Consider the following 12,338-nt stretch of genomic DNA (forward strand, 5'->3'; position numbering starts at 1 on the left):
GGTATGTATGCCAAACATTAACGCAAGTTACCCATATGAAGGTCGCGTGCTGCAGGCGTCGGCCACTTTGAGTTTTGCCAAAAGCCTAAGAAGCGATCGTATGCAAACGTCACAACGTAAAGGAACAATAACAATCACGTAATCACGTTAAGGAAATACTCTATAATAGCTGAGGGGTGATCAAACGAGTCACTGATATTTTTGGCAGCACATCTTATGTCGACGAGTCGAAAATATTTACGCACCACTTTAAATCAGTTTTTATCATTAATGCTATGTACGTTGTGCAACAATGTGTGCTTTAAAACATACAAATATAAGCCATGAGTAGAGCGGGTGTTGCTACAGTTCTAACCGCAAGTTGAACGTTGTTTCATCTATAAAAAACAGCGCAGAAATACAAGGACGATGGAAAACACAAATGGACGGGCCCTTTCGCATTGTGTCTTCCATCTTCCTTGTGTTTCTGAGTTGTTTTTAAAATGTGTTAGTGTCCCGGTGTGAATGCGCCAAATACGTTAGATACGTTAGATAAACTTGATAATCACCCTTTATCGAAACAAAGGGTCTTGGGACATTGGCCGAGTCTGTCCTCAGCACAGAAGGCTTTGAAAGCGTTCTTGCGCTTCTTGCGGACAACTTTGAGCGGTGTGTCTCTAATACCCTTTCTAAGACACACTTTGAGCGGTGTTTTTTCCCTTTTTTGCTCTTCTTTCCTTTTTTTTGTAACGTCTCTTTACAATCACCTCTTATCCTCCTTACCCAGCACAGGGTAGCCAGCCGGTCTAAGAAGTGGCTAACCTCCCTGTCTTTCCGCTTGTTTCTTCCTTCCTAAGAAGAATCCTAAGGTAGATCCTAACCAACTCACAGAATTGTCTGTTCTACTGAACATTGTTTGTCCCGAACACAGTGGCCATCCTGACAAACCTTATGTCGCTCGCGAATGTACTCCAAAAGCGACAACAGGAAATACGTTATACTCACGCAGTCCCAACGTTGTAATGTTGAAGAAAACAGCCGTTCCGTTATGGTCTTCAGAGCACGCCCACACACTACATTCGAAGGTTTCCACTTGGACCTCCAAATTCAGGCTTGCTTGAACGATCTTTGATTCTGGAAATACCTTTATCTTCTTGATGCTGTGGCGTTGTTCCTCGGTGCATTCCAAAGCGTACCCTGTGATGTTTTCCGTGGTATCAGGTTGCTCCCATGTTGCCTCGAGAGTAGTGACGTTGGTAATACGGTAGGAGAGCTTCTGTACAGGGCCAATATCTAAAAGAAAGCAGCAGGGGCGTAGCCAGAAATTTTTGTCGGGGGGGGGGGGGGTTCAACCATACTTTATGTATGTTCGTGCGTGCGTTTGTATGTGTGCGTGCCTATATACGCAAGCAAAATTGAAAAAATTCGGGGGGGGGGGGGGTTGACCCCCCCCTGAAAACAGTATGACAATCTGGTTTACTGGCAAACTGCTGAACAGAGGTAAACATTTACTACGTGGTCGCCTTATAGTTTCAAAACTAATTTTTTGTGAGATTGGACGACTACTAATCAGTTTGAACAAAATCAATTTTCATGTTTTTCAGAAAAATTGATGCATCTGATTTTTCATTGTGGAAGGAAAGAAAAAAGGAAGGAGGGAAATGCAGGAAGGTTACATAGACGCGCGTTCGGTTTGCTGTCATGCGCGGGGGGAAGAGGACTAAGGGATGAAAAATTAGGAAGATCGAAAGAAGTGAGCATACAAAAATTCGCGCAAGCTTAAACAAGACAGTTGCGTTCCATGCACGTTCGTATCTTGATAACATAGTACTGGATGGCACCTTCATGTGAATCGGAGGCGCTTCAAGAGGTGCGTCATAGAGAGGCAAATTTTGATTTCGATGGAGCTACAGATGATTCTTATAAATCAAAGTGGACTGTGCGTAAGAAGGAAGGAAGGTGTACCCAAATATTGCAGCGACATCTTACAGCACTACAGGCTAGGCACAAGTTATCCGCCAGCTCCGTATCTCACCGACTGATCACTCGTACATCTGAAGGTACTGTGATGTCCCGCATACTCTATGCCGTATAGTATGGGCATGCATACAAAACCCTAGTACCGCTACACTAACCGAAGAGCAGTGGGAAGCCAAGCTATCGGACCCAGACCTCAAGAATCAGTGATGCCTGGCTCAACGGACACGAGAGATGGCGAAGGCACGCGGCTACCTGGAATAAGGAGGCCGCCCACCTTGGTTGCACAGTGCGCTTGCTCAAAATAAACGTTTATTCCCTCTCTCTCTGCCCTGCTTACATGTGACAGGTGGATACTGAAAGAATTTTCTGTTCAGCCTATTTGCACTGGCCAACAGCACTTCTCTCGAGTTTTCGCAAGAGCAACAAAGATAGCCAAGCTCTGGTATCTTATCTTCTAACTGATTAAACTTGCAGATAGTCGTACATTCCTTGTATCTATATGCGCGTAACTGCACATCTCTCACGCTGATAACTTCTTAAGTATCTTCAGTTGCTTCAAGCCTCTTTTTTGTACACACTTTTAGTTCAATGCTTATAAAGAAAGAAGCGTTGGTCATACAATACTTAAAAGCTATAAACAACGAGAAATTCTGCAAACAATGCCATTTAGAGAATTTTCATAAGGGCATCGGATTGCTGAAAAGCGCGAGCTGTGTTTTCAGACATTTAAGCTATGGTCGTTAATCCTTAGGAATGTTTCAGTAAATGCTTAACTCACAAGAAGCCGTGGAAAAATTTGAAACCTAAGTGTCTAGAGCTGTCGTCACGTCCGCACCCTGACTCATAGTTTTCATGACTAATAGGCAGTACGCAAAGGGTACGCAGTAGGGTATGAAAAGATAGCGTTCGTTGGGTACTTACGCTATTTTCGTCCCTTTATGGGGATGCCCAGAGGATCGCGTATGACGCCTGCGCAGTGGTGACAAGCGCTAACGCAAAGCTTTGTGCACCCTATCCTAAAACTCCCTAACGTCTTTGAAAACGTAAAAACCACCTTGAAAGAATAACTTAAATAGAAATGTTATACGAGTTCATGAAGACTATTCTTTTGCTGTCACGTGGCGGAATAAATATGTTCTGCAAAATTATTTAGCTTACTAGATGACAGCACATTATCAACATCATTTGATCAAAAAATTACAAAATATAAGCGAACAAACAATAAAGGTTGGTGAAGTTAAGCGTTCCAAAATGATCTTTTAAATACACCACAGTTGCAGCCTGATTGATTGGTAAAAATATTGCGGCGCTGCTGCAACAATACTGTTGTGTTAAGCAACGCCGTTTCTTTCCCAGGTAGATTAGTAGACGACTGCATGCCAGCCATAAAGCTTTTGTTATGCATGAACTCTCTATTTGCTTCATTCACTTCTTTAATCTGTCGTCCTGCACAAAATTACGTGTTGTCAGGAAACATTTTATTGCGCGACTTCTTTAGCAAAGTAGGTTGACAGTGAAACAGCGTTCGTGTGGTGTATGTATTGTCTTTGTGCGTGCTTTTTGGTACTGTTCTACATTTCATCAAGTGAAACCGTTTGACATGCTTCATGCCTTTTCTGGTTCGTATCCCACACTGAAGCAAGAGAAACTTTACTCACCGGTGTAATCAAAGTATCCACTGGAAGCGCTTCTTTCGTCATAGCCTTGAGCCTAACATGAAGTGGAAATGACATGTCACTGGTCATACTACGCAGCTCCAGTAGCCGAATATGAACAGTTCAAGGCAACTTAACTCAGCAAGGTAACTCTCACCGTTAACGAGGTTGTATCAATGTTTGCGCACAGCGCAACAAGCCACAGAACGATGCGGAACTTTATGGCATCAGCAGCGACATCAACGTCCATCTCCAACTTCGAAATGGAACGGCAGTGTACTTGGAACCTTGTCTATCAGCGCAGAAGTTATCGGCTCACTCGGACAACGGTGATAAGGGTTATTGTTGTGCCAGTGCCAAGAACAGATATCAACAGGAAACACATTGTGCTTCTGTCCTTTCTGTTGGTTGGACTTCGAAGTAGAACACGAACCAGAACACTCTGTGCGTGGACTCCGCCACAGCGCGTTGTGAAGAGCATTGATTCTAAGCAAAGGCAATGTGACACTTATTTATGAACATTGGTGGTCGAAAGTGAGAAATGTGGTAAAGAGTCCAACTTCGAAAGTTAGCGATTTGTACTAACAATTAAAAGCGCTACAAATACCAAGTGCACAATCTAAGGTCATTTTTTCCCAGGGGCTCATTTCTTGTTACACACAACCAAGCGAATCCAGCAGACAGTTGGACCAGGGAAAGCATAGGGAACATTAATTGTTGTCTTTAAGTGTAGTGCAGTAATTAGGACGATAATTGAAAGGAATAAAGTGGGCGAAACAGCACCCTTTCTGTCGGTGAGATCAGAACCCACAAAAGAAGAACGTGTTGTTGGGCGAGTTGGTGCTTGCTGAATGACATAATGCAGCGCTAAAAACACACACACCACAAAGTAAGGAACACAAACCGACGGGACAGGCGCTACTCACAACTTTACAATTACAATTACAATTTACAACTGTACAATGTGGAACACATTTTTTTCAAATTTTTTATATGATACACCCCCTATCGTTTGTGACGTTGCGTTTGCGCATTGGGATATGTATACATGTGCCACAATCTTGCAGTCTTCATTAAAGTTGTGAGTAGCGCCTGTCCCGTCGGTTTGTGTTCCTTACTTTGTGGTGTGTGTGTGTTTTTAGCGCTGCATTATGTCATTCAGTGAACCCACAACCTCTGAATTACGCGTCCCATGCCCTACCTATTGAGCTACGACCGAAGACGCTTCCCCGTCCACTCCGTAGGTTATTTCTGTACGTGTAATCCCACGAAGCGCCACTCGTATAGCCAAGGCGGCGAGTGCGGAACACGCAATTTGAAGGTTGTGGGTTCAAAGCCCCCGACAGAACGGGTGATTTTACGTAAGTATTAATTACTTTCAATTTACGTCATAATTACCACATTGCAGTTGGACAACAATTAATATCCGTTATGCTTTTGCCGGCCTAATGGTCTGATGGATTAGCCTCTGGTTATCGATTTTGGATTTTAGTGATTTGGTTATGGGAGCAAAACACATACACGCGGAACAAGCGCTCGCTTCCAACGGATGATTTCCGTCGGAAGCCAGCGGAAATATATATATATATATATATAGATATATATATATATATATATATATATATATATATATATATATATATATATATATATATATATATATATATAATATATATATATATATATATATATATATATATATATATATATATATATATACATATATATATACTATAGAAAACCACGACGATTTAGCAAGGAAGCAATCAAGGTAGGACTTCTGGTTGTTGTCAACATTCTTTATTTGAGGTACGAATATCAACGGAAGTTAACACTTTATCTGCAACCAAGAAAACTGATCGTACCGCAGGAAGACCCGCAACAATAAATTATGCGCGTAAATTTAACCTCCCTGAGACAAAGCCCTGCAATAAATCTTACAGGCGTTAATATTCACTTAGGAACATCATAATATTCAATGTATCCTATGTTTAAATCAACTGCATGACTTCAGAAGGTTCGGAGGTCACAAAATAATGACCCGTAATTTTGTGCGTTCTTCGTGATTCACCTCGTGATTCACATCCGTGCAAGGCCTGTTTTACGCTATGTTTATAAATAATCATGGATGGAAGAAAACATCATTGTCACGTTCCTTAAACTGTGTTCATATGCGCAACTCAGATGGGATACGCATAGAAACATCTTTCGCGGGCAGTATATTTTCCAGCAGTAAACATATTGCGCCTTTTAACCTTCGATCGAGGCCAAGACTTCATTCAGATAAGACGCATCGATAAAGTTTTCCTCATTCAAACACGTAGCCGCGAAAACTTTTCGTGGCTACGGGTTTGTTGAAGACTCGCGCACTTGTGCACAAGACCTAGGCCTCGTGTTCGATGTGAACGTTAACGCGATACAGTTTGCTGCACAATTCGTCACTGGGAATGCATCATCATAATACAGGCTTCAATCTTATCAATCAACTTGACTGGTCTCATAAGCCCATACATGGCAGTTGCGTAGCACCCTATATACAAGCGTAAGGACGTAAAAGTTATAGAAAATAGCGCACAATCACACAACACGATACTACAGGTACTTTCCTATTAAAAAATTCCTTATGTTGCCTTACTTAAAACATACGGATTCCTTATATTTGTCGTAAGGAATATATCGATTTTTACGGACGTACACGGAGGCTTATGGTAATGGTAAGGAAGATATGGAGACCTACACATGGTGCGCAAAGAATTCCGTATGGGTATGGGGATTTTGTCGCAAGAAATGAATGGAGTCCGTATCTGCTATATGGAAAGACTCATACAGCTATGAGAGTGACATATGCGGACTAGAAGGGACAGAATGCGTATGTGTGATACGGATGTGCGGAAAACATGACTCAACGTTGTGTCTGGCACTTTTTTTCACTTATCGACACTTAAAAAACTGGGTGCCATTTGAAGGCGTACGTCAAAGAATATTTTACGAACGTTTTGCAGACGGAAAACAATAAATAGTACAACGCATATTCACTCATACTGTCACATCTCTTCTAAGATCGCTGCTGAAGTTCATTCTTATTGGCGAGCTCCTCTTGAGGCGGTAATGATGAGTCGATGAAAGCATGAGATCCGTGTTCAGCTAGACTTCAATAGAGGAAGGACCAGAAACGTCAGCACCAGTAGTCCACATACTCCACTGGACTAGCCTGAGTTGTGCCCACCTGTGCGAAGAGAACCAAGGAATTCGAAGTTGTTATATGACTAAGCCTTTATTATATACCAATAATATCGTTGCAGTTTTGTGTCAGCTATAACTGAAAATTTTCGGCACATATTTGCCTCTTTCCTAATTGAAAGTGCATCCGCAATAAATGTGCAAGTGCCACAATAAATATGTCAGTTTCATTGAATTTTATTTATTTAGCGCTTCACAGAGCAAAGGCCATGTTACGAAAAAAAAATTAGCAGCTCTTCACCTATCGGGAAAATGGTGTAAAATGAAGCTTCGCATGCGCGTGCCTGACCTACGTCCTTTCTTTCTTTCTTTCTTTCTTTCTTTCTTTCTTTCTTTCTTTCTTTCTTTCTTTCTTTCTTTCTTTCTTTCTTTCTTTCTTTCTTTCTTTCTTTCTTTCTTTCTTTCTTTATATCACACTGCACAATGCTCCCGCTCAACTTTTTTCCTTCCTCCATGCCGGGAATTGGACCTTCACACACGTGGTTAGCAACGCAACACTTCTTTAGCTGCAGGCAACAGCGACTGTCGTGCTTTAAAGAATTAAATGCAACAATGAAATGTAGCGACATGAAGTGACAGGTGACCTCGATAAAAGGTTATATTTTCATTTCAGAAACAGTTGATCGCCGACAAGCCCACGATCGAGAGAGCGTCATTTAATGGAAAACGGTGCATACAAATACACCTGTGACCGGCACACCTTCTGGGGCCTATCTGTGTACACCCGCATTTCTGTACACTCGCCGGCAGCGGGATGTTCGCGAACTATATACCGCCGTCGCCTTTACTGAAATCTGCAACGCATAGAAGTTTCGCTTAAAAAGCTCAGCAGAGCAAGGCTGGGTTGCCCAGCCTGTTACAGTTTAGCGTCACGGAGCAGCACAAGCATTCTGTTCAAATAACAAAAAAATCAGAACATTGATTATGTGGGTATGCAGTCCTCAAGAAGTGCAATAAATAAGAATTTACAATAAATAATCATCAAGGTCACTTCACGTTTGAAATTGCAGATATGATCCTCATGAGAAAAAACATTCGAATGCATGCTTAAGAAAAATGGCTATTGTTATCTCGACCTGTCTTCTGCGATTCTGTACATAATATTTGGAGCATTACTTCACACACCCCTCCGGAACAATGTCTAAGTACGCGAGATAGTGCCCAGCGTTTGTTTTTGATATGTAATAAACGTCTAAAATCTTCATACCGGCGACTTTGTTACTGAGGCAACGCAATTATATATGCCATGCTATTCTATCTTCCCAGCGGGAAATGATAAATGAGTATAAATCTGCCTCGTGCAGGAAAGGAAGAAAACCAAGACTGTACTAGATGCGCTATCACTGCAGCCTAGTTCATTCAATGCTAAGTTCAAGCGCAAGTAAGTCGATTTGGTCTTGTTCTGCACCGCATGTCCTCTCTGAGAAAAGCTTCTTGTTATTTTCGAATGTAGGTCTACCTGCCGACACAGTCCCTATCTAACCCGGATGCTCTGAACAAAAGCGAAGAAGCAACCCTCTACTGCTTATCTCTTAAGCGCCGTCAACATTTATCAAAGAAAGAGTGCTACATCGATATCGATGCTCTGGAGTTGAGAATGTCGTCCCCTGATAAGACCTCGTGTGAATATCATGCCCGTGTTTTATCTCGGTACGTGTTCTTTACCTTGTAAAGTACTCACGGACTGAAACCCGAAAATGTTGGGCGAAGAGAGAGAGAAAACTTTATTGAAAAGCAGAGAATTTAGCTGGCGTATGCAAGTTGCTGACTTTCTACTCTGCGCGGGGAAGGGGATTGGGGACTGAAACACAGGAAAAGAGTGAGAGAAAAAAATGATATAAGATGTTAAAATAGAAAAAAAATAAATAAAGCTAACAGTTTTTTGCCTCTTAAGTGGGGACGTGCGCTGATAGTCTCTCATTAAGTGGTTTCGAGGTGCAACTAAAGTTTGTCGAGCTGACCGATGCTGTCTAAATATGTGAATAGGAGTTTCATGGCACGCCTCTGTTGTGTGAGGCAAGTTATCATGACCGCAGTATATCATGAAAAATTGCTCGTGGCAGTCGTTATACTAGAAATGTGTGTCGCATTTCAATCCGTAAGTACTGTACACTATAGCTGTAAGGAATGTAATGGTAGAGTAGTTGAAGAAAAGACGTATTTTCATTTTACTAACAAAAGGTATTACTTCTAATGAGACGACTCAGTTAATTTTTATGTTATATTAGTTGCCATCACCTTGGTAATATAAAAATATAGTTTGTGGCTGCTACAGAGAACAGCCGAATCTAGAAGAGTTTTCAGTGTTACCGCAAAGAAAAGTTGCAGGGTCCCTTGTGGACTTAGGTCGACTTGATGGGGAAATCGCATATGGCCTTTGAAAGACGGCGTTTTTTTTTTCTTCGCGAAAGCCGCATAAATGAAGCTAACGCGCAGCTACAACTCCTCGTGCCACGGTGTATTGTAGTTTATGGTATGTTGTGTACCGTTTGGTAAGCAAGCCAAATTGTTTCGTCTGCTGAGGCATATCATGGTTTCGCCTTGCAGAACTTACGTTTATTTTTATGCGAGTGGCAGGTTATAGGAGAATCAAAGTTTAGAATAACAGACAACTGAGCTAGTTGGTAGGCATTCATGTTAAAAAAACTAGGCGTGCAAACACAGACACAAGAAAGAAGTCAAAAGAGCAGAAGTAGAAAGGCGTTTGTATTTTCGTGACTTCTCTCTGTCATCTGTGTTTGCACGTCCCGCCTTTTAGCATCAAAACTCTAGCCTTGTAAGGGACTGACAGCTCGTTAAAAGGCCTGCAGTAAATAAAGCCGGATACAGTATTACGCCAGATAAGTTCATAATCTGTCATCTGATTGGATACACTAATTACCATCGAGAAGGTGGTGTATAGTACACCAAGTATGATCATTTAGGCTATCTACAGCTTTTCAGTACAATACTCATCTCTGCAACATTCTCATTCCGAAACCATCCTCGGCACGGAAAGCTTTGAAAGCGTTATTGCGCTTTTTGCGCAAAACTAATCTCATAGACAGACTTTAAGCAGTGTCGTTTATCGTACTATTGTTCTTTTTTTTTCTTCTTTTTGTAACATCCCTTTTCTATCATCTTTCACTCCCCCATCCCCTTTCCCCAGCACAGGGTAGCCAGCCGGTCTGAGAACTGGCTAACCTCCCTGTCTTTCCGTTTTTCTTCTCCTCCTCCTCCTCCTCCTTCTCATTTTGCGTGCTCGTATGTTTTTAGGACAGACTAGAACACTACATCGAAATTTTAAAAACTGCATTACACGGCATCCCAGTATCCTAGCTACAGCATGTGTCGGAAACCTTAGAACGAAAAAAAGAAAGATAGCACAATATGGGAAATATGACAATATGATAATCTAAACAATGAGACACCTCTTTCGCAAACACAGCCACAAGGAGACCCCGCCGCGATGGCCCAGTGGTTATGGTTTTCGACTGCTACGCCGAAGGTCACAGGATCGAATCCCAGCCGCGGCTGCCACATTTAGGTGGAGGTCATATGATATAGCCGCGTGTACTTAGATCTAGGTGCACTCTAAAGGAACATAGATGGTCGAAATTTCAGGAGCCCTCCACTAAAGCGTCTCTCATAATCATATCATCATTTTGGGATGGAAAACCCCAACAATTATTATTATAGCCACAAGAAGATGCAGTGCTGCCAATAGAAAATGTAACGCTACAGAAATAAATTCAAAAATCAAATTATGGAAAACGCCATTAGAACTAGGCAGGAGAGCACTAGTGGTTGGGATTGGAAAGGTTGGTTTGTCATTCTTAAAGTTGTTCTTAAACCGTTCCTTCGTTTGGCAGTCCACCGCAGTGGTGTAGCGTTTACAGGTGTTCGGCTGCTGACCCGAAGGTCGCGGGTTCGATCGCGGCCGCAGCGGTCGCGTTTTGGTGGAGGCGAAATGCTTGAGGTCCGTGTACTCTGCGATGTCAGTGCACGTTAAAGAATACCAGATGGTGAAAATTTCTGGAGCTCTTCGCTAAAGCATGCCTCACATTCACATCGTGGGTTTTGCTATTATTATTATTATTATTATTATTATTATTATTATTATTATTATTATTATTATTATTATTATTATTATTATTATTATTATTATTATTATTATTATTATTCGTTTGGCAGGCTCAGCTGCCTCTTTCTTTTCCTTGTTGTGCTGTATCAGCCTATGTGCGCGGAACAGAAGAACGCTTACCATGGTAACGGCGTACCCAGTGCAGCCGTACCTGTCTTTTTCGTCGTAATCGTGGGTGCCTGATCGGTGAATAGCAGAGTGTGAAAATGGATTCATATAGTCACCTTTCCATACCCGTGACAATATTTTCGACAACGAGTGCTACTGAACCTCTTGACGTATGTTTGCAACTTATTGCATTTGTTGCAAAAATCGTCGAATGTCTTCTTTGTAGCTGAGGTGATGATAATCGCAATCAAATTTCAATGCCCATACAGTGAGCTGGAAGCTTGGGCGGTCCGATTCATTTTTTCCCAAATATCGCTTAACTAACTACCCAGACAAATACTAGATAATAACTTTCAAGCATTGCAATTACGGAGGAAAATTTATAGACATGAATTCATTTTCATGGTGAGAAACGATCATTTCACTATTTGTCCACACCCCTTCTGGAAGCCATTTGTAGCACGCCGAACGAGGCACCGACACGATGAATCTTTAACACCTTATCTCACGAGAACTGGCTTTTTCCCCGAATATGCTTTCTTTCCCCGTACCGTATGTCACTGGAATAATTCACCCGAAGCTAATTTATTCTGCATTTACGCTATCGATGAAGTAAGCTGTTTAATATGTCGTCGTTTTTCGTACACTTTTGTAGTTAGGTTGAACTGCTAATATATTGTTTGCTACTCTCATATCGCTACGCATTTGCAGTATTTCTTGCTCAATTTGTATTCCAATTGTTCATTTTCGCGCCATGTTTTACATCTTGCTAAACATTTGTATTACTGTTCAATCAGTGTTCATTTCGCTCTCTTATACCTGTTCATATCGTGAGCTTACGTCCCTCCTGCTTGGGCCCTTAATGGGGCCTGTAGTATGTTCTAAATAGTAATTAAATCAATAAAACCCGTGAGAACGGCTTGACATGGCTCAGGTGACAAAAGCATGGCAGTTGGGGTACAAATTTCACATATTGTGAGCTAAGCAAATGAGTTATGCATTTCCGGCATCTCGGAATATGATTATTACTAACACAACTTCCTCATCGTATATATCATCATCAGTGTGTGTGAGCTCAAGCTCATCATAACATTTACGAATATGATACGTGCCTTTAGAAAAGCAATAAAAACAAAGAAGTAACAAAGACAACGGAACTGAGTAAGTCGGTTGAACACACTAATTGTATACAACAACGTAAATTGGTAAAGATGACCCCATCTTGGACGAATCATATGCCGACACAAAAGGTA

The 12,338-nt window shown here is 41.6% G+C and overlaps 1 protein-coding gene across 1 annotated transcript in view; it reads right to left on the reverse strand.

Annotated features, from left to right (window-relative positions):
* LOC119401548 (uncharacterized) overlaps nt 1–12,338 on the reverse strand; it is a 118,208-nt gene that overhangs the window by 11,990 nt on the left and 93,880 nt on the right. The window contains exons 27-30 of the mRNA XM_049418165.1: nt 11,098–11,156; nt 3,772–3,906; nt 3,618–3,669; nt 985–1,272 (exon numbers count right to left, since the gene is read on the reverse strand). Of these exons, the coding sequence (XP_049274122.1) occupies nt 985–1,272; nt 3,618–3,669; nt 3,772–3,906; nt 11,098–11,156 (534 nt within the window). The remainder of the gene's footprint in view (nt 1–984; nt 1,273–3,617; nt 3,670–3,771; nt 3,907–11,097; nt 11,157–12,338) is intronic.

The sequence above is a fragment of the Rhipicephalus sanguineus genome, chromosome 8 (assembly GCF_013339695.2).
Source record: "Rhipicephalus sanguineus isolate Rsan-2018 chromosome 8, BIME_Rsan_1.4, whole genome shotgun sequence".
Classification (NCBI taxonomy): domain Eukaryota; kingdom Metazoa; phylum Arthropoda; class Arachnida; order Ixodida; family Ixodidae; genus Rhipicephalus; species Rhipicephalus sanguineus.